This window comes from Zeus faber, assembly GCF_960531495.2.
Source record: "Zeus faber genome assembly, chromosome: 3".
NCBI lineage: Eukaryota > Metazoa > Chordata > Actinopteri > Zeiformes > Zeidae > Zeus > Zeus faber.
The window spans coordinates 18,801,557-18,827,647 of record NC_137190.1 but is presented as its reverse complement, the minus strand read 5'-3'; the positions used below and the strand labels follow the sequence as shown (position 1 = coordinate 18,827,647).

Below are 26,091 nucleotides of genomic sequence, written 5' to 3'. Positions count from 1 at the left end.
TCTAACCATGTGATTTGTCCTACATGACATCATTCACAAGATGGAAAATGTCTTGACTCAAATTATATGGAAGTACAGGGACAGTCTCCATGAGAACTTAACTTCAACAGGGATCCAACTTGGACTTTCACATTTTTGCGTCAGTGCATTATGTAATAAACCTTCTTTTTTTTTTTTTACTCAAGTCTCTGAAAAATGAACGGTCACATCCTACAGTACAGCGAGAAGCTTCTCCATTTTGGGAACAAAAGTTTGGTAGGAGCCAAAAACTTTGATAGGAAACGAAGTCAAGGGTTTGTTCGGGTTTTTGGGTTGTTGTTTATTTTGTTAGTGGCGGACCAGCGGAAATGCCGCGGCTAATTAGCGTAAAAGTTGAAATCCATTCCATTTTCTCCTGTCGCCCGTTCTCCCGGATCGCGTCGCTTCTGGTGTGAGCGTCCCGTGTGACCCCTCCTCTCAAGGGTTCTTCGGTGTTTCTCTGGGAGTTTGCCCTCCGCCCCTCCCGGAGGCTCACAAGCAGAGGATGCTGTTGATTTGTATGTGAAGTGCGCATGTGCCGAACCACCATACCGATGAAATCGACTTGGAAACAGAAGATTACGTTTAATTCTTATGTGGAAATGGGAAGAAAAGAAGTAACACCGTGTATTCAGAACTAGTGTTTTAATTCCGTTACATTCGTTTTGATTACAATATGAAACATGCCATAAATGTCTCCATCAGAGCTATCTGGTCGTATGAACAAACCAATAACAAGTTTATTAATATATAAAATACTAGTCGGAAAACTCGTATATGAACACATTGTGTACGTCGGAAATCGTTCAAAACGTATCGCGACACTACATCCGGTGAACGCGCAGGTGAGCGTATCCCACAATGCACTGCGAGGCTCGCTGGAAAAGAGCGACGAGCGATCCGACTCGTTTTTTCGGATTCGGCTCTTGGCGAGTCACTCGGTTAAAAAAAACGAGTCGTTCGATTTTCCGACTACTCGTTCATTTTGAATAAGTCGGCGAGGACATCCGGCGGTGGAATAAAAAACGACGTGGGCCGGAACGCGACGCTTCCCTTTTTTTTTTCTTTTCCGTTCGCGAATCCACGTCAGGACGCAGCAGTCGCCGAGTCGCGAACGTCGTCGTTGACTTCTCTTTTTTTTTTTTTTTTTGCCGGAACGAGCCCCCCTCACTTTAAACGATTCGAATCGTTCGCGGTTCTGACGTCACAGGCGGAGCGTTCCGTAACCCGAGTTGTGGGGAGGAAGTGACGGAGCAGCGTGTCCGAACAGGCCGCCGCTCCTTTAACTCCCGTGCGAACACGCAGCGCCGCCGGGAACGCGCGGCGGGTTCGTCTGCTTGGCTCGGCCCGCCGTTGAGCCGAAGACCCCGCGTCGAACCGTCCGCCCAAGTCCTCCTCCTCCACCACCACCACCACCACATTAACCCCATCCCCCCAGCCCCCCCCCGTGCCGTTTAGCGGGGATATTTCGGCGGTCGGCTGCGTGGAAGGTAATTCGAGGGTCCGCGTTGACGCGCTGACGCCGTCTTTGTCTCGGCCGCCGCACCGGCGGGAATGAAAGCGGAAATTACCCGTCGTCCCTTGCGCCTGGTTTTCCAAATTAGCCTGTGTTTTTAACCGCAGCCCCCGCGTTGGAACGGTAAGACCGCTTCAAACACAACACGTGGGCTGCTCCACGGGGGGCGATCGCGTTGCAACGCCAATCGCCAGTTTCGCGCAGAAACCAGTCCGAGCGAACGACGTTACCACTTGCTTTGCTAGTTAGCCGAGCACCCTGGTGCTGCCCGGGGCGTGCTAGGTAGCATAGCACCCTAGGCTCGCTGGTTTGCTAGCCCACTACATTGAGTTTGCGGGTATTTACGATGGTTGCAAGAATGCGGTTGTAAAATGTCGAAGTAAATATTGCGTACAATGGGCGACGTATATCGCATGACTATTTGTAACGGACGTTTTCCAGGAAAATCAAACGTGAGCGTGAAGTACCACCAGCCCGCACTATGTCAACACCAGTGATGCAAGACATGGGAGCACTTTGTTGAATGGTTCGCTACTACCACTAACCACACCTTGGTCAATGGGCAACACCAGACCTGGCTCCTATGTGTAATGTTTACCAGGCAGCTGGTATTGCCAACTTTAAGCATCACACCAGGTCTCGCATATTTAGTCCACAGCTCCACAATCTACTTACTTGAGTCAAAATTTCTCCCTTTTGTGGTTCCGTAAATTTCAACCATGACACAGGGTTTTGGATTTAAATGGACATTACTCACCAGCTAATAAGCGTCGTTCAGGGATGACAAGCTTCTCTTGTTGATGTGTGCGCCGGCACGCGTTGGGGCCTAAATACATTTTATGATGACTTTTAGGTCATTCTCTGTTTCGCCATGTAACTGAGGTGTGCTGCTTGAATTTCACTTTCTAGAAAATCCAGTTGTGAACTTTTGATCTATACATTGTCAAGCCCATTTCTTGCAGCAGCAAACATCTTTTATATTATTTAGAGTATAAAAGTATAAAAATGCAGCACAAAACTTGTTGAAATATATGTTCCAACAAGCATTAGGTTGCATGGTTATTGCCTACACGGTATAGTCTTTGCCATCATGCAGCCGAAATCCATCTTGCAAGTCCCTTCTGTAAACAAGGCCAATAAACATCAACCTAGCATGGCTATATCCTCCCCAGGGAGTCCAGGCGTGGCCTAATTACTCTGTTAAAGTACTCTCTAAAATTAAATGATGCATGCACTTGTATGCATTTCTAGACTTTCACAAAGTTCACAAAATAAATAACAAACTATTAGTCTAAATAGTTTAAATCGGTGGTTCCCAAACTTTTTACAGTACCCCTCACACATTCAACCTCCAGCTGCGTAACCCCTCTACAGGACCAGCCCTAGCCATTTTGCAGGTCCAGACAAAGTATCGACGGGGTGTAAGAATCACAGGAAGTGTCCCTATTACACACAGTGCTTGTTTTGTTTCATAAGGAGACATAAAATAACCTACATCTAGAATAAAATACACTGTTTTGTCTCGTTGATCGCAGTTGGTAGCGAACCCCCCCCAAAGCCCTTGACGTCGGCATGCAAACCCCAGTTTGGGAAAGGCTGGTTTAATCAGTGTTTCTCAAATGGGGGTGCTCGTACCCCTAGCGGTACTTTGGGGTACTGTGAGGGGTACTCTCAGAGAAAAAAAAAACCTGTTAAAGAAAATTTCTTATATATACTGTTCAAAGAAACACCGCGCACATACATATCATGTATTTCAGTTTTATCTTCTTTTTTCCCCCAATGCCAGTGAAAGGTACTCAGCTGATAAAAGGTACACTACAAAAAATAAAAGTTTGAGAACCACTGGTTTAAATAAGTTGCTGAGTGATGCCGACTGCTTGTCATCATCTTGTGTTTTCCTTATTATAATAATAATCATAATAACTGGGATTTATATAGTGCTTTTCAGGAACCCAAGGACACTTTACAATGGAAAAACAAACAAGGCAGGGTAGATAATAAAACAAGACAGGGTATAAAATTGAAAAAAGAGAAATAACAGAAAAAATCAAACAAAAGGGTCAGGGGCAGTAGGCCTCGTTGAAGAGGTAGGTTTTTAGCAGGCTTTTGAAGGTGGCCAGGGATGGAGTATTCCAAATGTCAGTGGGGAGAGATTTCCAGAGGGTGGGGGCTGCCACACTGAAGGCTCTCCCTGAAGGTTCGAAGCCTCATGCGGGGTGGAGAGCAGACCCGTGTCCGAGGACTGCAGCTTCCGGGACGGGGCATAGGGTTGGAGGAGGTCAGATAAGTACGGCGGGGTGAGGGCGTGGAGGGATTTGTAGGTTAAAAGTAGGGTTTTATAGGAGACACGGGATTTGACAGGGAGCCAGTGGAGATTGATGAGGGTGGGGGTGAGAACTCTGGCAGCAGAGTTTTGAACATACTGGAGCCTGTCCAGGGCTTTGCTTGGAACCTCGGGCAGGACTCCATTGCAGTAGTCTGGATGGGAGGTGAGGAAAGTGTGGATTGTTTCAGCTACGGAATCTGATATAGATGGGCAGAGTCTGGAAATGTTCTTGAGGTGGAAGAAGGCAGATTTGGTTATGGATTTCATGTGAGTGGAATGAAAGGGATGAATCGAAGACGGCGCCTAGGTTGCGTACTTCAGAGGATGGGAAGATGGAGCAGCCATCAATAACCAAGATGAGATCTCCAACCTTCCTGAGCAGTGCCTTGGGAGCCACAACCATGAGTTCAGTTTTGTTATTGTTGAGTTTGAGCAGGTTTGATGACATCCAGACTTTGATGTCGTGGAGGCAGTTTATAATAGACAGGGGGGAGGCAGGAGGATGGTTTTGTGCTGCGGTATAACTGGGTGTCATCTGTGTAGGTATGGAAGCACAGACCGTGGTGGCGTATGATCTGACCAAGGGGAAGCATGTAAATCGTGAAGAGGAGGGGCCCAAGCACGGAGCCTTGAGGCACACCTTGGTCAACTGGGCCAGGGGAGGAGCAGGAGTCTCCGATAGAGACAAACTGCTTCCTGTTAGTGAGGTAGGATTGGAACCAGGAGAGTGCAATACCGGCGAGGCCAAGGTAGCCAGATCGACGTTTGAGCAGGATAGTGTGGGAGGCTGTGTCAAAGGCAGCTGAGAGGTCAAGGAGGATGAGGATACTGATGTAGCCTGCATCAGCAGCAATGAGGAGGTTGTTGGTGATTTTAATGAGGGCGGTCTCTGTGCTGTGGTGGGTTCTGAATCCGGATTGAAGGTGGTCCTGAAGCTCATGGTTGGACATGTGCTGTTGGAGTTGGGCGGCAACTGCTCGTTCAAGGATTTTTATTCGGAATGGAAGGTTGGAGATCGGGGGGTTGGGGTTGTCCGGGTCGAGACCAGGCTTCTTTATGATTGGTGTGATTTGATTTGCAAGTAATTACTAAGAGAACTGGTATGGAGATAAGTAAAGTTGCATATCTTCCACTGTACAAAACACTCTCCTTGATAACTAATGATCGTTATCAGGATTGGTGTGGCAGTCGCTGTTTTCCTGCATTTTTCTTAAAGTGTGCTCATAGCATATACAGCCTGTTTACAAGATAAACCATTACATTTACTTTCAAGTGAATCGCAAGGTTTAACACGGTGTCCATTGTAGAGGGAGTGGAGTTGATTTGCTGTTTTTACTGGCTTGTCACTTTGCTTTTACTGCCTTGTCACTTTTTTTCTACGAAAGGCTTTAAAAGCTGTGCTACAAACATGATTGATTGAATTCTCAAAACCTTTTTGATTGAATTCTCCCCTTTTGGTGTGTGTGTGTGTATGTGTATATAAATATACGTGCGTGTGTATTTATATATGTCTAGTCTAGTTCAAGGATCCAAAGGTTCTGAACGAGTGCGCCTGCTCTTCCCTAATCAGTAACAGCACCATTTGCTAGAGGGGGGGTCGTTTTTATTTTTGCTTGTTTTGCAGTGTTTGGCCATACTCGATTGTCCTGGTTTTTTCATGCATTTAAATTGGTTGTCTTCAGATAAGCCCAAAGGTTATTACCTAGACAACTGAACAAAACTGCTTATGTTATTGCAACTCCCTGATGATATAAATGCTGTACAGATACTCACTTAACGACCGAGTTCCATTCCTCGGACCAGGTCGTTAAGTGATTTGGTCGATACGTGCGTGGTGAGATGCTTGACACAGATGCAGCGCGCACGCCGCGGTATTGTACGCAGCGCACAATAGACTGGTCGGAGAGCTGGTCATAAGTCAGAGTGGTCGTTAAACAGGTAGGTCATTAAGTGAGAGTACCTGTATATGGTTTTGCTGCTTAAATATGAAAAAAAAGAGAGAGAGATTAGCCAAAAACAGCTTTTTTTTTTTGCTGAAGGAGTAAAAGAAGTGAAAGATAGCAAATTATTCAGCGCTGGACTATAAATACAACGTTCAGTGCAGTAACATGCACCCAATACCCCAATTAAGCTCAATAGAAGGTTAAGGTAATGATGTAATTAATGACAGAGTCCCAACTGAGAGGCGTAATGGTATTCCACAGGTGTACGGTCTCTCCTCCCGCTGCTGGCCCATTACGAAGAGACAATAGAGAAACTGATAATCCAAACTGTTATGAATCTAGTCAATTTGATAATTTAATAATAATCTGTTGATAATATTTAACATATTGTGATTATAATATTGTAATATATAATCTGAATACAGCTCTAATGCAGTCTCAAGCTGAACAGAGATTTACATTTATCACCTTATTTTTCTACTTGTTAAAACTAAAAATGTAAACCTAACTAAGAAGCAGCCCCACACCGTCATGGAGCTGGACTGGCTAGTAGAGATGCTATAGAGGCGGAGCCCACCTCAATACCCCAGTGCTTTTATTTTGGGTTAATAGATTTATTTATTTTCCTACTTAAACAAATGTGTCTTTCGTCGCACCACGCACATTTATCCATTGCTATGGGATTTATTTTTTTTTTTTTTAGTAAAACCTGAACTTTGTCCAAATTCTCTTTACTTCTTAATAAGTCCAGCACTTCTATAGTGATACGGTCTCACACCGCTGGGGACAGGGCTGCAGCATGAAGCCAAGTCGCTCTCGTCTTGTCCCCAGGTCTCTGCCCCTGGCTGTTGTGGGCGCACCAAACATTCCAAACTCCTCTTCCTTTTCGTGGTTAATATACATTACATAGATGGATGGTGCTGTTTATACTTTTTGTAAATGACAATGGTGTTGCTGTAAACTAAGCAGAATAAATAAATGGACGTTTTCATTTAAAAAAATAGCCTAATTGTGAACAATGACGCAGTGGTCTGTGCTTCCATTTTTCAATGATCAGTGCCATTGAGAGTGTCTACCCTCCCATTGGCTATCTCGGAAAATCTTCTGCACATTTGTTCTTAAGATATTTGTCATTCTATTGCAGGTCAAATATGTCTGAACTCTTTATGGAATGTGAAGAGGAGGAGTTGGAGCCGTGGCAGAAACAAGTCCCAGAAGTCAACTTAGTGGATGATGATGATGATGATGATGATGAGCCCATCTTTGTTGGAGAACTTGGTATGTTGTGTGTACGTTTTTAATATTAAGCTTTTTATTATTTGAAAATGATTTTCTCTCCTAGTTCTTGTTAAAATGGAACTTGGCAAGAAACCCATGTAATCAAATAATGTTCATTAATATTTTGAGCTTGTTAAATGGTTTGCGATTGTGTAATAAAGTTTCGCAGCTGTTGAAATGTTTTGTGGATGTGTGGAAAAGTTTTGTGCACACAAATATAAAACATTTTTTTAAGTCAAAGATTTTTCACACGGCACACACACCACAGCACATGCACCCATGTGGAGACGGCAACCAACACACACTTAAAATGGTGGCTGGTGAAACTCAGCTCTGCTTTTTCTGCTCTCTCTCCATGTTGACTGCAGCACGTCTCTAAATAACCAGAACAGCGGGCTGACTGGCTAGTCAGTGGGTAACGTGATGATTGTCTAGTGAGTGCACAATGTGCTGATTGGTTAGTCAGCTAGGTGTAAAAACAGGGTCAAAATCCATGCTTGTAACTGATAGCTTATAACTTAAGTGTCGCATACAGAGGTAGGAAATTGGAGTCTGTCTCAGACTTTGTGAAACCTCACTGTTGAAAATATTCCTGCACAAATTTGTATCAAACATACACAATATTTCTCCAGCTACAAAACATTTTACACATGTACAAATTATATCTATGTGCCCAAATTCATCAACATATTCACAAACCATTCCACAAGCTCAAAATATTATTGACAGTTATTTGATTCCAAGGAAGCCAATTATGACTATCCAAACTCGCATGCCAACCTGCCCAAAATGGAAATATTTATTCACACTTGTTCTGCATTTTTGGGACTACAGGCTTTTAGAGACAACCGCCGTTGACAACAAGACTATTGAGCTGGTCTGCAATCTAAATTTAAAAATCCCCCACCTTAAACCTTAGTTTGAGTGGTCACTATGTTCACATTCAGTCTCTATTATTGACACTAGTTCATAGACTATTGTAAGAGTCTGTATCCTTCATCAGTGGTTTCTGTCTTGGTGCTTATATGTTAGGTACAGCTGTCACAGTTATTACATAATTTTCCTTTTTGTAGACTTGCCATGTTTCCATTCCGAATTAAGGGAAATTCTGAGAGGCTTGAATGTCACCTCAAAGTGCTGTACATTAAAAGTATGTATTTCTTCTTTCAGTTAGTTACCCCAAGAACAGTAAGCCCATCCCTCCGCCTGTTCAAAGAAACGGTGCAGGAAGGCAAGAAGTACAGTCTCAACCAACCGTCGGTCCAACACAGATTATCTTGTCGACGGGTCTCCCTGGAAATGGAGTAAACATGGCTCAACAAAGTTTAACAATAACTCCACAGCCAGTTATTGTCAATAACCAGGTATGTTAACCATGTACTATTTTGGTCATGTTTATCAATATATATAAAGTCAACAAAAATGCTTTAAGTGCTGCTTAATTTCGTTACGCAAATAAATAGAATGCTGTTTGCTGAGAATATTTAAGAATATAGTGATGTACTTTATGAAGTGTGAACACATTTCTAATTCCTTTTTTTTTTCTATTATTATTATTATTATTATTATTATTATTATTATTATTATTAGGGCTTCATTGTGACACCACAACAGCTGTCAAATGCAGACATCATCGCCTCTCTTGGTAAACGATATCCCCCTGGAACGTCATTCACCATCTTACCAGGTAACTAAAGCTATCTCAGCCTTAGCTTCATGTTCCCAGTTGAGTCTTGAGTTTCGCTCAAGTTTCGCTGGCTTTGTGACGTACAATGAAATGGTACGACTTGTTGTATTATAGTAATGTATTTTATGTCTTACTGAATGTTTGTTTACCATCCCACAGCAGGTCAACAGCACCTCCTGAATCAGATTCCTACAACCAAGCTGATACCTGGTGTTGTCCATAGACCCCAAGTGAAGCAGATCGACAACAATGTAGTGACCTTATCCAATGTCCAGAGCCCTGCCATATACTCAGCATCAGCCCCCCAGCTGCAAAGTAACCTGCAGTCTCTACACGTTCTTCCAGTACCTGTTAAGGCTGATGGAAAAAGGGGTATAACATTATTTGTCAACTTGTGTACTTTGCTTGATAACTAGTCTGCAACCCTCCAATGAATATATATATTTTTTTCTATACAGATCAGGGCTCGGTAAAACAGGGATTATTCCCACAGCAAAATGCGAGCTTGGCAAAGAAAGCCAAGTTGGATTTGGGTACGTTTCCAGTGAAAATTGTCAATTCTGTGTCTGATATCATAACTCATCTCAAGTTATTCTAGTCAGTGCTGTGTTTTTATTTGCCACATGACCTCTGATTTCAGAACAAAATAAAGTGATGGATTTAGCGGAAAATCCGACCTTCAGGAAAAAATGTCCTGCATGCAAAATGGAGTTCATTAAACAGGAAGCCATGCAAACTCACATGATGGTAAGTGAAACATTCAATTTTGGGGTTCCGTGGGACTTTTTCTTTGTTTAGTGTCAGCCTGAACATTATTAATTACAAATAATGATAATATACTCTTGTTTAGAACTTTAACTGTACAAAACTCTACAGGCCAAGCGATCAGATCTTTGCTATTTGTTTTGTGCAGTTTGAAAAGATAAAAACACAGCACAATGTATCTGTAATGTTGTAATTTGAGAAGAAGGTTTTGATGTGTTGCAGTCTCAGATTCCTAATAATATTCCTTGAATGTAACTCATCATTACAATAAAAGTGATCAAAACTTCTCTTCACAACTACTTCAATTTGAATGTAACATTGCAACTTGAATTGGATGGGTGGTACCTGAGCATATATAGTATCTGTCTATCTGACCATCAATCTATCTGATGTTTTTCCTTTTTTTTTTTTTTTTTTTTAACTTTAGAGCTGCTGCCCTAACCTCATGGAAAATGTATTTCCATCAACACCAAACACAACTTCGCTCAATGCAAGCAAGCGCATCATGCTTGTCTCAGAGTTCTACTATGGGCGATTTGAAGGGGATTGGCAGAAGCAACGGATTCAGAAAACCAACACAACCTTCAAGTGTCATAGCTGTCTGAAAGTGCTTAAGAATAATATAAGGTATGGCTACTTTCTATCAGTGTGTACTGATAAAAAAACTTCTATAAATTAATAGCTTTAGTTTTAAATAATCTTTTTTCTACTTTGATTGGAATAAAACAATTGTTTGGTATTTTATGCTGCAAATTTATTGAAATAACAATGTGCTCTATAAGGTCATATACTAAATGAATTAGTGGGATTTTCTTTGTGTAATAAAAACATGTTGTCCCTAAAGTAGAGGGGAGCTAGGTTTATTCTTTTGAGTGAACAGAAAATGGTCCAATGCCCATAGAACACATGGGCTCATCAGTTTTCCCCTTAGATGGATAGCAAAATCCAAGCAGTTTTTCCTCATGGGCCTAAAGATGAAAAATGACTGGTAGTTTAGGTGGTGAAAGAACTGGTCCTTTGATTAAATAACTGCTTCAGAACATGGCAAAAAAAAAAGCCTCTGTAAGCTGCTTTTAATGGGGAAACACATTTGTACAGAAACCAAACTCTTGCAGCAGAGGTCAAGGTTCACCTACATAAAATTTTCTATTAGGGGAGCTGAGGAAGCAGATTGTACAGGCTGAAAAATGGGCTGAGCCTTGCCGGGGCAGCCGTGGCAGGTCGATGTGCCCACAGCAGTCACCAAGCACTGCATCATTAAGCAAAACAAAACTCTTTTAGTAATTGCCGGTATCATAACAGCCATTATACATGCTTAGAGAATGAGGTGCAAGTTAATTAATCTTTTTTTTTTTTGCCGTAGTGACTTGAATAACCATTGAGTGCACATGGGCCATGCATATATATATTCACCCATTTGTTTTACTTTTATAATTGCATGAATTAAGCATATAAAAGCAGCAAAGATTTGTTTTATTTCAATTAGTCTGACAAATAATGCTGTAGATCAGATCACTAATTAAATGTATCAAGATTGGAGGTCTTTTGGGACATTCAAATGGTTGGTTTGTGTTTGAACCAACGATTTGGCTGCTAGAATTTACTTTTTTCCAATGGGTTATGAAATGGAAAAATACTAATTTGTTTGTATATAAGGTTGCAGGCTGACTACAGAATGCTCCCTTACCGTCAACCATCCGTCAAAACCGCATAACAAACTTCTGTTGGATGTTTATATATTTGTAGGAGTGAATCTGACCTGATTTGGATTTCCAAAATAATATTGTGTATTTTGGTGTAATATTGATGTATTATTGTATGCGCCCTCCTTTTATAGGTTCATGAACCACATGAAACACCACCTGGAATTGGAAAAACAGAACAGTGAGAGCTGGGAAAGCTACACAACCTGCCAGCACTGCTACCGACAGTACTTAACGCCGTTTCAGCTGCAGTGTCACATTGAAAGCGCCCACAGCCGATTTGAATCCTCAAGTATATCAAGATATGCTTTACAGTTCAGACTTTCACAGTACAACTGTTACACAACATAAAACTTTTGTATTAATTTCTGTGGGTTTTTCCCCATCAGCCAACTGCAAGATATGTGAATTAGCATTTGAGTCTGAGCAAGTGCTCCTGGAACACATGAAGGACAACCACAAGCCTGGAGAAATGCCCTATATGTGCCAGGTTAGTTACTAAGTGATGTGGGTTGTAATGGATTCAGCCATGAAGTGTTAAAAAAAATTAACATTATCCACTGTTACTTCAACTTGCTTTTCCTTGCAGGTGTGCAATTACAGATCCTCTTTTTACATCGAAGTGGAGGCACATTTCCGAATTGTACATGAAAACACAAAGGATCTACTCTGCCCCTTCTGTCTCAAAGTTCTCAGAAGTGGTCACAGATACATGCAACACTACATGCAACACCAGGTATGATATTCACTTACATCCTGTCTATTAAATAGATATAACCTGTTTGAAGAAATCTTTGCCCTAAAATGACATCATCATTCTAAATCCAGACCTGCCAACCTGCACACATTGCATACAAACTGCGCAATTCTTAGTCAAAATACGCAGGTACGAAATGCCAGCTGAAACTATAAATTTTTTATATATATATATATATATATATATATACACACATACACACACACACACACACACACACACACACACACACACACACACTACTCACAAAAAGTTAGGGATATTCGACTTTCAGGTGAAATTTCAGGATGAACCTAAAATGCACTATAATCTTTATAGGTGAACTTAATTTGACCTCTAAACTTTTGAATGCACATGTCCAACTGTTCAATGTTTCAGTACTTTTTGCACAACTCGCTGTTCTCTCACAAGGAGCTGAACGGCAAAATTCACAACAGGTGTTTGATCCATGAATCGACCGATACATTCCCTGGTTCAATTAGAATTGGTATTTAAACAGTCCTCTTCACCATGCTGTTCACATTTTGACATGAGACCGAGACGACACCTAACAACTGATCAACAGTACAAACAGGATGTTCTCAGAGGGAAGTGGCCACTGAGCTTAGAGTGTCAGTGTCATCAGCAGCTTGCAATGGAGATACAGAGAGACTGGAAGAGTCACAGAAAGGCATAGAGGTGAACGTCCTTTGGCCACATTCCACACTGCTCAGCTGAGTCGCCGTGTAGAGGCTCGTAACTCTGTACCCCAGAACCTCAATGACTTGAGGGCCGCCCTTCAAGAAGAGTGGGGGGCCAGGCCTCAGCAGACAATAAGTCGACTTGTGAACAGCATGAGACGTCGTTGTCAAGCTGTATTGATGCTCAAGGGCACATGACAAGTTATTGAGACGTTGACATTTTTTGTTGTGGTAAACCTACCACTGTTGTTGGCTTTTGTTTCAATAAATTGTTTGAGATGAGGAAATCACCATTGCATGCTTCTGCTTAAATACCCTACTTTCATGATATATCACTGTAGCGTGAACTTTTTACATTTTCCATGAATTTCACCCGAAAGCCAAATATCCCTAACTTTTTGTGGTGTGTGCGTGTGTGTGTGCGCACTTTTTTTTTATGGATTTGTATTTTAATGACTGAAATCAATCAATACAAAACCGTACATTTATTGGGTATTTAAAATACATCCCTCGGATTGGACCAGATGCTACGACCTGTGGTTCTGTAACCCCTTCCTTTCCTCTCACTCAGCATCCGCTGATACGCAGCGCACTGAGTGGTACTTTATTTTCCACAAGGTGTAACGCTGCATTGCGGAGGATAAATGGGAAGTGGGAGAGTTAAAATAAAGCACAAATATGTGACCGTAATGTTAACATATAAAACGTGAGATGCAGCGAACGATCGGCCGGTTTTCAAAGCAGGTCAGTGTCAGATATATTTTCAGATTCTGTGCGAGTCAAATTTACAGCCTGATACTGTGCTCATGTACTGTACTCGTAAAAATGCTCAAGTACTCAAACCCGATACCAACATAATGCAACGTAGTTAAGTAATTGACGCTCAAAAAAAGAGAGCAAATCAAAGAAAATGTCGGCTGTTTGGAGGTACTTTAAGGTAAACAAAGAAGATTAGCTAAATTATTTATTTATCACCTGACAATTTTTTTTAAGTTGTGTAGAAAACTGAATGAAACTTTGACTTTTTGAGATTTGGTTGACAAGTCACTCAGTAAAACGAGTCGTTTGCTTTGATTCAGTTGGTTTAATGTACGGTGAGGGAAGGAGGACGTCCAGTGAACGATAGTGTTGGCCATTTATTTTATTTGTTTATTTTCTTAATGAGTGCAATTGATTTGCAAAGTACCATATCAATATAATATAAATGTATATTTATAATATAAAAAGTGTAAGAGACATTGATTTGAAGTTTGAACTGGACATTTCCATGTTAGTTATATGTTGTGTTCTACTAAAACTAAGTGAGAGTTACAGGTTAAATTATACTGAAACTTGGTGTCTGGAGTCTCAGTTTCATGTTCTATTATTGTTCCATAGTCATTAATAACCAGTGGCAAAATCAGCAATCTCACTATTGTGCTAACTGAAAATGGCAGCGGTAGTCCATATGTGCAGCTGTCCTATCACAGGAGCATGATCAGATCACGATCACATTTGTCATTGACATATAGCCGATTGGAAATCGGAATCTGCAGGTCAGACTTAAAAAAATAATAATAAAAAAAGAAATCTGAATCGGCCAAGAAAATTGCAATTGGTGCATCTCTAGTTATTAAATATGTTGGGTAACATTACGAGATTATCTATTTCAAGGGGTATATCCTAATGATATGAATTAGTATACTGTATGTAGTTAGCCGTAGTAGTCGCATAGGATGTGATTAGCCTCGTTACGAGACTGCTACGGTGTGAATAATGAGTCATTTAGCTGCATTTTCTCAAGCACCACAGACTCCTGTAATTGTTGTGGTACTCAAAATATTTTCCCAAGGTTGGCAGGTCTGTTAATCTCATGAAGCTCAGTTTCTAGCAGATAAAGAGGATTCCATGTGCATGACATTCTGCTGATATTCCTTCTTCAAATTCAAAAAGTTGAAACTCTTTTGCCTGTTTTCCTAGTAGCACTAGCCCTGATCATGCAGCCTCCATGCTCATTTGGTTGTCTGCTGAACAGCTTAGTGTAATATAGCCTGCCCCTTTATACCACATGTAATTGTTTTTTTTTGGTGTACTTCAAAGAATCAAAAAATCACATTTTACAGTCAAGAAAATAAGTTATTGGTTGTATTCATAGCCTTGCATCCTTATCCTTCTATTGAACAGAAAAAAAAGATACACCGGTGTGGAAAATGCAGACTCAATTTTCTCACCTACAAAGAAAGGATAGACCACAAGACTCACTTCCACAAGACTTTCAAGAAACCCAGAGCCCTGGAGGGGCTTCCCCCAGGAACAAAGGTTGATTTTACCAATAAGAGCTATGTCATACATTTATTGCAGGATTTTTATTTTTTTTTCATGAATCAGGCATGGGTTGAAATAAAAACAAACATTTGTGTCATTCTTCTTAATCCAGGTGACAATTCGAGCCTCTCTCACAGGGAAAGTCCCTCCATCCAGCGTCAGCCAGGGGGCTTTAAATGTTACTCCAGAGGTGCCGAGTCGCAAAGCACCGCCCAAGTCCAAATCCAACAGTCATTCCATGGTGAAGCCAAAGCCTAAGAAGCTGCAGGAGCGCCAAGTCTCCAAGAAGAACCTGGCACTGAAGAATCTCAGGTTGTGGAGAGTAGTTCACAATTTTAATAAGATTACGATTACGATTTTTTTTTAATACAGCTATAAAGCTGTATTAAAAAAAAATCGTAATCTTTACTAATGTTAGACAATAAAGCCAATATAAGGCACGATTTTCATCAGAAGAATTATCCAGACATTCGACCTGATTAATTTGTCTAAAGTGTGAGACTATACAAAAACAAAAATAGAGAAAATTTAATTATCTAAAAGAAGAAAGATAATTTGTAAAGATAACTTGCTGTGGTTGCCCTTGTCACAGGACAGGTGCTTTTGAACGGAACACTAAATTCAAGAAGTGATCTTTAAGCCAACAGACTGGATGCTAGAGAAACGTTATGTCAGTCATTATGTTCTCATGGCTCCAAACTAACAGTTTTATGTCTATACTGCTCAGTAAATGTCATGGAGTAGCTCTGCTTCAGCCGATTCCTAAAGTTTAGGATTTAATATCTGAAGTGAAAAGCAGTATCCCTTGTTTCAATATGTGGGTGAAATTGGAATGTCAGAATATTGTCACCATCCAATAAATCTAAATCAAAGCGTACTTTAATTTGGCCTGGCACATGATTGTAAGTATTCAGGAAATTGCGTGCATGAATTGGGTGTTTTACTCATGACTTTGTTGTCTATACTCTCTTTGTCGTCTTTAGAATTGCTGAAGGACCTCAGACGTGTATCGAGTGTGACACTAGGGTCAAGGACTTCTTTTCTCATTATCCAATGGTTGTAAATTGTGGCGCATGCAAATATCAGACAAGCTGCAAGGTGTCCATTGGGAATCACATGATAAGGTGAAGGAACCTGACCTTGATTTAAACGCATATTTGATTGTTGCAGTGAACTCTGTTATATTGGTTCATTTTGTTTGATTATGTCATTTTTCACTCCTCAGGTTTCATAGTACCATCACAAAAGACAGGTTTTGGAAAATGGCAATCCGCAAAAATCCAACTGCGTTTGTGTAAGTAACTTACATAAAATGTGTATCGTAACCTTTTAAGGGACATCATGAGGTAACACTTGCCACATCCCCAGACAGAATTTGTATTAAGGAAGGTTGATTATTTTACTATATCATGTAGTAGAAATAGAATTTAAGTTTATTTTTTTATTTTTTATTTTTTTCTTCTCAGTTTAACTCTGAGGTGTCTAGACTGTGACCTCCTCCTTGATGCGTCAGAGGCAGATCTAATGACCAAACATTTAACTGAAAATCCCCATCACGTCTGCAGAGTTGTTCAAGAGAAAGGTATTCTGCTTTTCATAATATTAAAATACAAATGAACGGAAATGAAGTCCTCGACATTAAACACTTTTTTATTTTTATTTTATTTTGCTCTAAACCTGCAGATGTCCAAGCTGAAGATAAAGGGTAAGTAGTAGTCAAACAGTGGGTTCATGCAATTTATTTTTTTGTGCCTCTAAAAAGCTCATTTAAAACTGTCGTTCTGCTTAGGGTGTCTGCTTTTGGGGAGCCGTCAACGGACTTGAACTCATTAACGTCGACATCTGCTGAAGAACTGAAGGAATGCGACGGGAAACAGGCAGAGAGTACCAAATCTGGAGAGGTCAATCTTTCTGGTAGTGGCGCCGCTGCTCCCCAACCGGAGGAGCCATCGGAGCAGTCGACCACAGCTGATGGGACCAAAGAAGAAGGGGCAGCGGCAACACTAACCGAAAGTCCCTCTGAAGGGAAAGTTGAGGACGCGTCGATTCTCAGCTCGTCGCCCTCAGCGGCTGGTCCCCCTTCTGCTGGTCCGGATGCATCGGAGTCCTTGGGTAACTCTGAGAGTGTAGATGCTCCCCAGGAGCCTCTGGTCTCACCAGCTGATTTGGAGCACACGACTGGGATTACGCAAACTGAGGTGCAGCCCGTGTCCAACCAGGACGGATCTGAGAAGGCGCCGAACTCTCCTGAAGTGCGAGAAAAGTCTGCAGAATAGTTGGCCGAGTGTTTATTTTTATTTTATTTTTTTTATTAAGTATTGTAGCTTGATTTACCCATACCTTTTGTTGATATTAAACTAAAGAAATATGTAAGGCTTAAGGCTCACCAATCTCAGCTTTGGGTCAGAGCACCGGTACTTTCATCAAAATATTCAACCATCATGCCTTTGTAAAAATGTAAGTGAGAATATCCATTTTAAATAAAAACTAAACCTACATTCAATTACTCACTTAAGTATGTTAAATTGTATGTATTACTTTGAAAATAACCATCGCATCATCTCAGATTCTCTGAATCATCTGGGGACTGTCCTGAATATACAAACAACTTTTAAAATATTGACCTCCTAAAACCTCACTGATCTACAAAACTACTTTAAGTCATTGACTTGAAATTACTTTAAACTATCATATAGAATACAGTTATGCAATTCTTAATTTTCACCTCAAGCTTTAGGCAGAATAAAAAAAATCCAATGCAATTTAAAATGTCAATACAATCCGTATACCGAGTTTTAAAAAGGAATTCTAGAATGTGTACCACTTCATCTACAATGTGTATCTTGCTTTTTTACAATTGTGTTCGAGTTAGTATCAGTACCCGTGGGATACGGCTTATTTTGCCAAATGATTGAGAAGCTGTGACTAAATTTGAGTTAAGTCACCACACTTCCTGTAACTTACCTTGCCGTAGACAAGCTTCTGCACATGCTTTGGCGTCTTTAGGCACCACACACTTCAAGCCTGTTTAGAAATGTTGAAAGGTTTTGCTCCTGATTGCAAGTTGAGTAAACTCTTTAATTATGGATGAACCATGGAAATACCAAGTGAAAATATTGTGAAAGCATTATGTGGAAATATTGGGGGATTTTCTTTGTTGTTTTATTGTTTTTGGGTTTTTTTTTTACACCTTGACACTGATTAATCATGCATAACAATAACTATGTGTACCTAAGCCTATGATTGTAGTGTAATCTTGATGTTGAATACACTTGTCTCTGAATCTTTTCTAGGACTTAGACTTCACATACAGGTAGGTCTCTAGCCTGTGGAATTTGAGTTGAACAATTTCTCATTGAACAGGTCATTTTAAATAAACGATTGTTACATGCATTACAAGGGCTCGTGTATTTTTATTATGCTGAATGTTGTAGTTAAATAACACATTGTGACCAACAGCAAAACTTTGGAAGTATCGTAGTAGAGCGCATACCGCCAACCTGGAAGTATTTCTTGAGGGAGTTATCCTGGATGTTTAACTGTAAAGTGTTAAGACTTTCACTTGCTTGACACTACAGTAGTACATTTAGGACTCTTAAATGAGTGAGTTGTATTATGGATGCTGTCATTGAAAGAAAATGTTAAGAGTAAAATAAGCTTTTAATAGTTATAGAAATATTAAGGCATTAAAGCTTTACATTCTGTATATAAATCTCCATATTAAACAAAGTAATGTTTCCTAAATGTATTTAAGTTAAACATGAGAACATCAATAAATCCTTGTGCTTGAATATCTGAATTGTCGTTTTCCGATTTTTCACCCATGAAGTATGTGGACATTGCACTGAAGTGTTTTTGAGAAATCCTGATCGCTTAATAAAGAGTCACACATGGCGATATTTCAAAATATTTTAAAATAAAAAGGTACAGTAAAAGTAAATACCAGTCGCTTATATTTGGCAACAAATTGAATGGGGGAATTTTTTTTTAGCGTGGCCAAATGTGAAAAATGACTTCCATTTCATATGAAGCTGGTCGGCGGGATTTCGGGTTTGGCGAAGGAAGAGACGCGCCCACCGTGTCGAGAGACCTGTCGACCAAGACAACCACGCCCACGGATATCCACAACTTTACGCTGAATTACTTTTATTTCCCAATGGAGCAGAGTCGTTTTCAGAGTCCCGACTCAACGGAGCAGGCAAATGTTGGACACCGAGACGGTAAAGTCTCGCGGGGAAAACGTGTCGTCGATCGTCCCGTATTTCCAGCGCGTTTCTCTCTTTATAAGTTCGTTGACGTGCTTTCAAGTCGCAGGTCTCCTGGAGCCGCATCTAGCGGCCGTTCACTGAACTGCAGCTTGGAGGGCTTCCGTAATGGCTGCCGTTCGATACAACGGAAATGGACGCTTCAGAAAACATCAACGGCCAGCGGTGGTAATAGTAGGGGTCACCTCCCCCCCCCGCCGCCGCCGCCGCCCCCTGGAGATTGAACAGCAACACCCCTCCACATTTCATGCGGACAAGACGGGAGCGTGAAGACGAAGCCGTTGGACCGGATCGGACGAACTCAGACGGACGCCCCCTTTTGCCGTCGTCACGTAGTACGTTACACCGCAGGCGTTTTCTGATTGGTTGGCGGAAGGGCCTCCGTCTCCAAGAAACCGGCGACGCAAACAAGCGGACACGGGCGGCGGGCGCTGCGGCCGGGCGCAGACTCGCCCGAGCGGAGAGGCGCGTCGCTTGTTCCTTTGAGCTTGAGATTTGAGCACCGATTCACGCAGAAGCCGTGGTAAATACGGGTCGCGAATCCGACATTTTCGTCCGGGTCATTGTGGCGCTCCGTCTCGACGAGCCGCCGCGCCAGCCTCGAGTTAGCAAAGCATCCCAGCGTGTCAGTGGTTGAGCTAGCGCTCAGACCGCTCAACTGACAGGGTTTAAAAAAAAAACAACCCATAATGTACCTGTGTGTCATACTTCTTTACAAATAGATTTAGAAATAGGATATTAAAAAGTTATAAATGTTTCGAACTGTCATGGAGTAGAAGTAGAATCCTGCAGGATATTATGACATACTGTGGGTCAACTTGAAAAATGTAACGAAGTGCTTTCCACACACTGTTATTTATTATTATAAAGGATCATTATTTGTTATTGATGTTTATTCAAAATATCAGGCTACGTTGCTTTAACCAAATATGCTGCTACTTTTTTTGTTATTATTTATATTTGTTATTGTTATGACTAACGTTTGTTGTTATTATTATTAATATTTGTTGTTGTTGTTATTAATATTATTATTAATATTATTGTTGTTCCCCCTTGTGCCAGCATCGTAACACGATGCAAAGCCACCAGCAGAGGATGGCTGCGCAGCGGCGTCTGGAGCAGCAAAGAGAAGACCAAACCAGACTTATTAAAAAAGACAGAGAGATGCAAGCCATGCTGAAGAATGAAGAAAGACGGGGAAATAGAATATACCAACGCAAGGTCCAAGATGAGCTAAACGAGCGTCAAATTGAGGATGCTCTCCAAAGGGTATTGTTGTTGGAACTTTATTTGTCTAAGATAGCGCTTTATCAATCCCTGTGTGGAAATTCAGGTAAATCTATGGCATGTATTTGATGGGCATTGTGCCACGGCCCTATGCTCTGGGGCCTCAAACCTGATTTATGTCCCTCCCTCACAGTAGTTTGTGCATGCTAAAGTTGTTATATCAATGTGACCTCACATGTTCCATAAATATGTTGGCATAAAGTGAAATGCCTGCATTTATTTATTGATGCCTTCCTTTCTTTGACTATGCAGAAAGCAGCTGTTCTGGAAGCTTTATTTTTTATTATCATTAGGACGAGCTCTTTTGCTATGATTTTCATGTTCTCTGTTAGGCCTATGCATCGTTGTGGCGTTGACGACCTCCAACCCTTGGATAGAATAATGCAATTCTTGTAAAATATGTATTAATTTACAGGCAGAGGAGGAGAGAATTGAGAAGGTAAAGCGACTTGAGCAAGAAGAGAGAATTGCTCAAGAGGTGTCTCGCATCAACCATGAGAAGCAAAGAGATGAAAAGATAAGGCAATATATTAGAGTGAACAGGTATGTATGGGAAGCTATTTTCCAAGGGAGAAATTCAAGTTCAAGAGATGATTTGTCACACACATATACAAACAGTCATACATATATGCAGTGAAATGTCATAAATTAAAGACTTAACTGATTACAAGGTACTTTGCCATGTGTTTTATCTTTATTTATCACAATCACCAGTCTTATTCTATATTCACATTTTTTCATTCAGCGTTGAGCTTCGAGAGTTGGAGTCAAAGCTCAAGTCTGCGTATCTCAACAAGGGAAGGGCTGCGCAGATTGCTGAGAAGGAGGCCTTCAGACTTGAAACCATGGTAAGCTTTTACCATGAAGGCTATGGAGTTCATAATGAGTTTGATCATTTGGTGGGCATTTGGTGAGTCCTTTTGCTCAAAGCTAATTCAGTATTGAGTATTTAAGGCAGTTTCTCATCTGATCTCTGGTAATAATCACAAAAGTATTTGTTTTGTTTTGAGGCTTATTGATAGAATGTTTTCTCTGACATAAGCGCGAGGAAGCAGACTTTGCCGAAAAGATCAAAACGGAACGGGAGCGAGTCGGCGTTGAGCAGGAGAAGCTTGAACAGAAGCACCACGAGGAGTCCCTGCGGTATCAGAAGGAACTGGAGCAGCAGCTAATGGAGAGGGGCCGCAAGAGACAAGAGGCCTACGAGGAGTTCCTCAAGGAGAAGCTGATGGTTGATGAGATAGTCAGGAAGATCTACGAGGAAGATCAGAAGTGAGTTGCACCCATTTGTTGCTGTTAAATGTCATTGAAGAAAGAGAGCACCTTTCATTGACTTGGAGCAGAATGCAAAGGTTTGGGCACCCAGTTCAAAATACATGTTACAATGAATATCTAAGTGAACTGCAGCTGACCTGACCTCTAAACCGTACCAAGTCAAACATGACACCGTCCTTCAAAATTAAGAGCGGGATTCTTTTTTTATTTGAACTTTTAAAAAATGTCAAAATAATGCAAAGAGCCCTGTGCAAAACTTTTGGGACCCTGTCAGTTAGTACTTCATAACTACTAATTTGGCAATGTTAACAGCTTTCAAATGCTTCCTGTAGCCAGGCTAAGAGTCTTTAAATTCTTTATTTTGAGATTTTTCCACCTTCTTCCTTGCAGAACACTTCTTGTTTGGAAATATTCTTTGATCTCCTTGCATGTATGACATGATTGAGAGCTTGCCACAGATTTCAGTGATGAAGTCTGGGTATTTTTTTACGGCAGTTCCAAGACCTTCACCCGTAGTTGCTGGAGGTACTTTCCAGGGTTGTCTTTGAGGTGTGCTTCGGGTCATTGTCTTGCTGGAATACCCGACCTCTCTTCTACGTCAGTGTCTTGGCTGACTCTCCAACATTAACCTCTAGAATATCTTGATATTTGATGGAATCCATTCTTCCTCAGTATAACGGATCCACCCCCCCTTTCTTGGCAGTTGACAAGGTGTTCTCTCCAAATGCTTCACCCTTTTTTTCTCACAACATGTCTTCCTCGGTTATGGCCAAAAAGATCATTTTGGGTTTTTTCTTTTTTTTTGTCAGTCCATAAGACATTGTTCCAAGAGGCTTCAGGCTTCTCAGCTTTGCATGCTTCTACTTTGCATACTTCAGATGTTTCATGTTGGGTTGGGGTCGTGGGAGAGGTTTCCTTCTCGCAACTCTGCCATGGATGTCTTTGTTGGAGGAGGTGCATTGTGTTTTTGTTCTATAAACAACTACACCTGTGGACGCTACGGTTTTCTGCAGCTCTTTTGCAGTGATGTGGGGCTTCTTCTGCATATTTATCACCAGGTTTCCAGGTGATCTGGAATATTTCTTGGTCTTCCAGACCTTGGCTTGACTTATGCTGTTCTACTTACCTCCCTTTTTTATGATGTGGGTTCTAAAAGTGTAAATAGGAAAATTTAAACATTGAGAGGTTTTCTTTTTGTAGCATTCTCCTTGCTGGTAGAATTGGACTGTCCTTGATTCTGCCGCTCTGGAGAACAGGGTGTTGGTTGTTAATTCCAGATAAAACAGCTACCGGCCGACCACAGGCTGATATTTTGGAGTGACCAGAATAATCACCATCAGAACAAATCCGTGACCTCCAAATAAATAGTTAAACCCTGGAATTAAACTCAATTGATTCTGGAGCCCTAATGAGTAAATAAAGTCGAGGCATTAGTAATCATCTTTTTAAAAGTAACAATGAATAATACAGAAGGGATCCCAAAGTTTTGCACAGGGCCTTTTTCATTTTTTTTATTATGTAGAAATTATAAAAAGTAATCTTGCTTTAAATTTTCATGAAAGGTGTCATGTTTAACTTGATACGGTTTATGAGGTCAGTTCAGCGTCCCTTCACTCGGATATTCATTCTAACAGGCATTTTGGCCTGGGATGCCCACATTTTTGCGTTCCACTGGCGGCTGTTGGAGGAGTTTAGGAAAGTACTCTCATATAATATGCTCGCTGTAAACCGTCCTTTCTTGCAGGGAGAGACAGCTGAAACTGGAGAAAGTCCGAGCCACTCATCACTTTATCGAAGAGTTCAAGAGGCAACAGGCTGAGTGGCGTCGCATGGAACAAGCAAAAATGGAGGCTGAAAATAGGCGCATCATGGAGTTTGCAAATTACAAGCAGCAAATGGAGGAGAGCAGAGTGGCCAAAACGCAGGAGAGGGAACAAGCAAAACAACATGTTCATGAAATGGTACATTAACAACTCCACAGAAGTTCCTAATACGGAACTTTATTGAATTAAATGGTAATTACACCTTACACTGTCATCACTTTCTTTCTCCTTCAAAGCTCACTGAAAAAATGGAAATGGAAATGAAGCAACGTGAGGAATTGGAGCGAGTCCGAGAGGAACTTTGTTTGGAGGAACAAGCTGAAGCCAACAGGCAGAGCGAAATAGTAAGCAGCTGTTTTATTCCTTTGAAAGCAAACAAAGCATTCCACTATTCTGGCCATAGTTTTCAAAATCGAATATTTTAGATGACAGGTGAGGCATGGCAATGTGGGGGGAAAAACTGCCAGTTTAGAAGTGTGACGGGATCTTTGTTCGTGTCATTGTTTTTTTGTTTCTTGCAACAGGAAGAGATGCAGAAAAAAATCAGGGAGAGACTGCTGCTGCAGCAGACCAGCCAGGAACAAATGGCTTTTAAAGACATGCAGAGACAATTAGAGAAGGAAGAAGACGAGGCTTTCCGTCAAACCACGATGGCCAAGCTGGCAGAGGACGATCGCATAGAACAGATGAATGCCAGAAAACGCCGTATGATGCAGCTTGAGCACAAGCGGGCGGTGCAGAAGTTAATGGAGGACCGCAGACGGCAGCGTGAGGCCGACAAGGTACTCCTGGTTATAAACCCGGCAGCCATGTACACGCCTAAAATGTGTGCACCGTTGCAGTCACTCGAAATACCGTTGTAGGTTCATGGTATACAGTTATACTACAGCTTATACTAATTGAAGTTATGGAGCAAATAATTTATTCTCGAGGTGAAGACCACAGCTATCAAAATTGGCACCACTGACAATTGGCTCTTTAGTTTCACAATTTGGCAAATCCATTTGACTTGTAAACGAGGCAGAAAAGAATCATTTATTTGTTAATAATGTGATGGTCCACAGGATGTGAAACTAGTATTTCCTTTTGCCACCCCTCAGGACAAAACTTTGAGGCTGAAAGTAAGACCTTAAGCATTGATAGCTTCAATATCAGGAAAAATATAAGACGTAATTTCTTGGTGCCCATTTTAAGTCACATAGAAAATAGAACAGCTGCTGCTACAGTATGAGCATAAATGAAATAAAAACTCAACAGTGCCACCCTACTGAATATCAGAACTCAATACCCCAATCAGCTACTAACTACCTACTAAATGCTAGCATCATTAATTGAAATGTCCATTTTTAGTATTTCCCTGACAAATGCTGTTTGGATCACTATCCATCAGGAACTCGAGGCAAAAGAGAGAGCAGCTGAACAGGAGAGAGAGGCTCTCCGCAGGCAGATCATTGAAGAGGAGAGACAACGGCTTCTCAAACATCATGCAACCAAGCTGCTTGGCTATTTTCCTAAGGTACGCCACGCCACCATGCATCATTCAAAAGCAATTCCACTACCTTGCTTAGCTGTCAGCCGTGCATTAAACACAGTATAACACGTTTCCAGGGCTTGTTCCATGTGGATGACCTTCAACACTTTGACGAGGAATTCAGAAGCAACTTTCAAAAACGTCCTGCAGACATGTTCTCTGAAGAAGGCTGGGAGGACGATGAATAGCAAGTTTTCATACTACATCCGTAGATGGCTAGATGTCTTTACATGATTTGGACTTATTTAAATACACTGTTACATGTATTATTTTTTATAAATGTTACAGTTAAATAGGGCACTGATTTAGTACATCCAAATTAAAGCATTTCTAGAGTGGGTATTCTATCCAATCTACAGAAGGGAATTGGCCTCCATGGTGATAGAGAGAATAACGGCAACCTACAGTAACTGTTTTCTGGGGGAATTGGCCTGAGAGTTTGTATTATCTGTAAAAAATGTTCATAATCGTTACATTTTTAGGGCCGCTTTGATAAGCGAGATGTGACAGATACGATTTTAAGGCAGTAAACTCTGCATACTGTATATCACAATGTTGTCCATATTGGTTGAACAAAGTAATATTAAAATTAATTATAAATATATGTGGAAAACTATCAAGAAATTAATTCTTAAATGTTGTGATTTTGATTGTGATTTTCCCATCTGTGCACACGTGAAACACATTGTATTGTTGCATTTCTAAGAAGTTTTTTTTTTTGTTTTTTTTTTTATCACATAGCTTAATATACAATGAAAGTTAATACATGGTAATATTTCTCATGTCGGATCTTCCGTAAAAACATGGGACTTGGTATACTTCTAGGTGATTTTCACTTGAGGTTTCCTTAGACAATGAGGTTCAGTAAAATGTCTTGATATTTAAAGCGACAGGACAGGAAACACTGGTATTTACAAATATAACACGTTTTCA

The 26,091-nt window shown here is 40.9% G+C and overlaps 1 protein-coding gene across 1 annotated transcript; it reads left to right on the top strand.

Moving 5' to 3' along the window:
• Positions 1-1,367: 1,367 nt before the first annotated feature.
• Positions 1,368-25,762, top strand: LOC307227819 (uncharacterized protein). Its single transcript, XM_079997257.1, has 27 exons — positions 1,368-1,508; positions 6,948-7,081; positions 8,252-8,445; positions 8,672-8,768; positions 8,928-9,140; positions 9,227-9,301; positions 9,409-9,515; positions 9,961-10,160; positions 11,371-11,528; positions 11,626-11,726; positions 11,826-11,972; positions 14,837-14,971; positions 15,090-15,289; positions 15,961-16,101; positions 16,203-16,271; positions 16,444-16,559; positions 16,661-16,682; positions 16,767-17,229; positions 20,305-20,511; positions 20,945-21,072; positions 21,275-21,377; positions 21,572-21,801; positions 23,549-23,765; positions 23,864-23,971; positions 24,152-24,409; positions 25,018-25,143; positions 25,236-25,762. The coding sequence occupies exons 2-27, from the start codon at positions 6,955-6,957 to the stop codon at positions 25,344-25,346; spliced, it is 4,053 nt and encodes a 1,350-aa protein (XP_079853383.1). The 5' UTR covers positions 1,368-1,508; positions 6,948-6,954; the 3' UTR covers positions 25,347-25,762.
• The last annotated feature ends 329 nt before the right edge of the window (positions 25,763-26,091 follow it).

Bases quoted from the DNA above. Each gene is read 5' to 3' on its own strand.
- LOC307227819 (XM_079997257.1), top strand. From the start codon at position 6,955: ATGTCTGAACTCTTTATGGAATGTGAAGAGGAGGAGTTGGAGCCGTGG. The intron at 16,560-16,660 runs GTATTCTGCTTT...CTAAACCTGCAG, and splicing joins CAGAGTTGTTCAAGAGAAAG to ATGTCCAAGCTGAAGATAAA. The intron at 20,512-20,944 runs GTATTGTTGTTG...ATTAATTTACAG, and splicing joins TTGAGGATGCTCTCCAAAGG to GCAGAGGAGGAGAGAATTGA.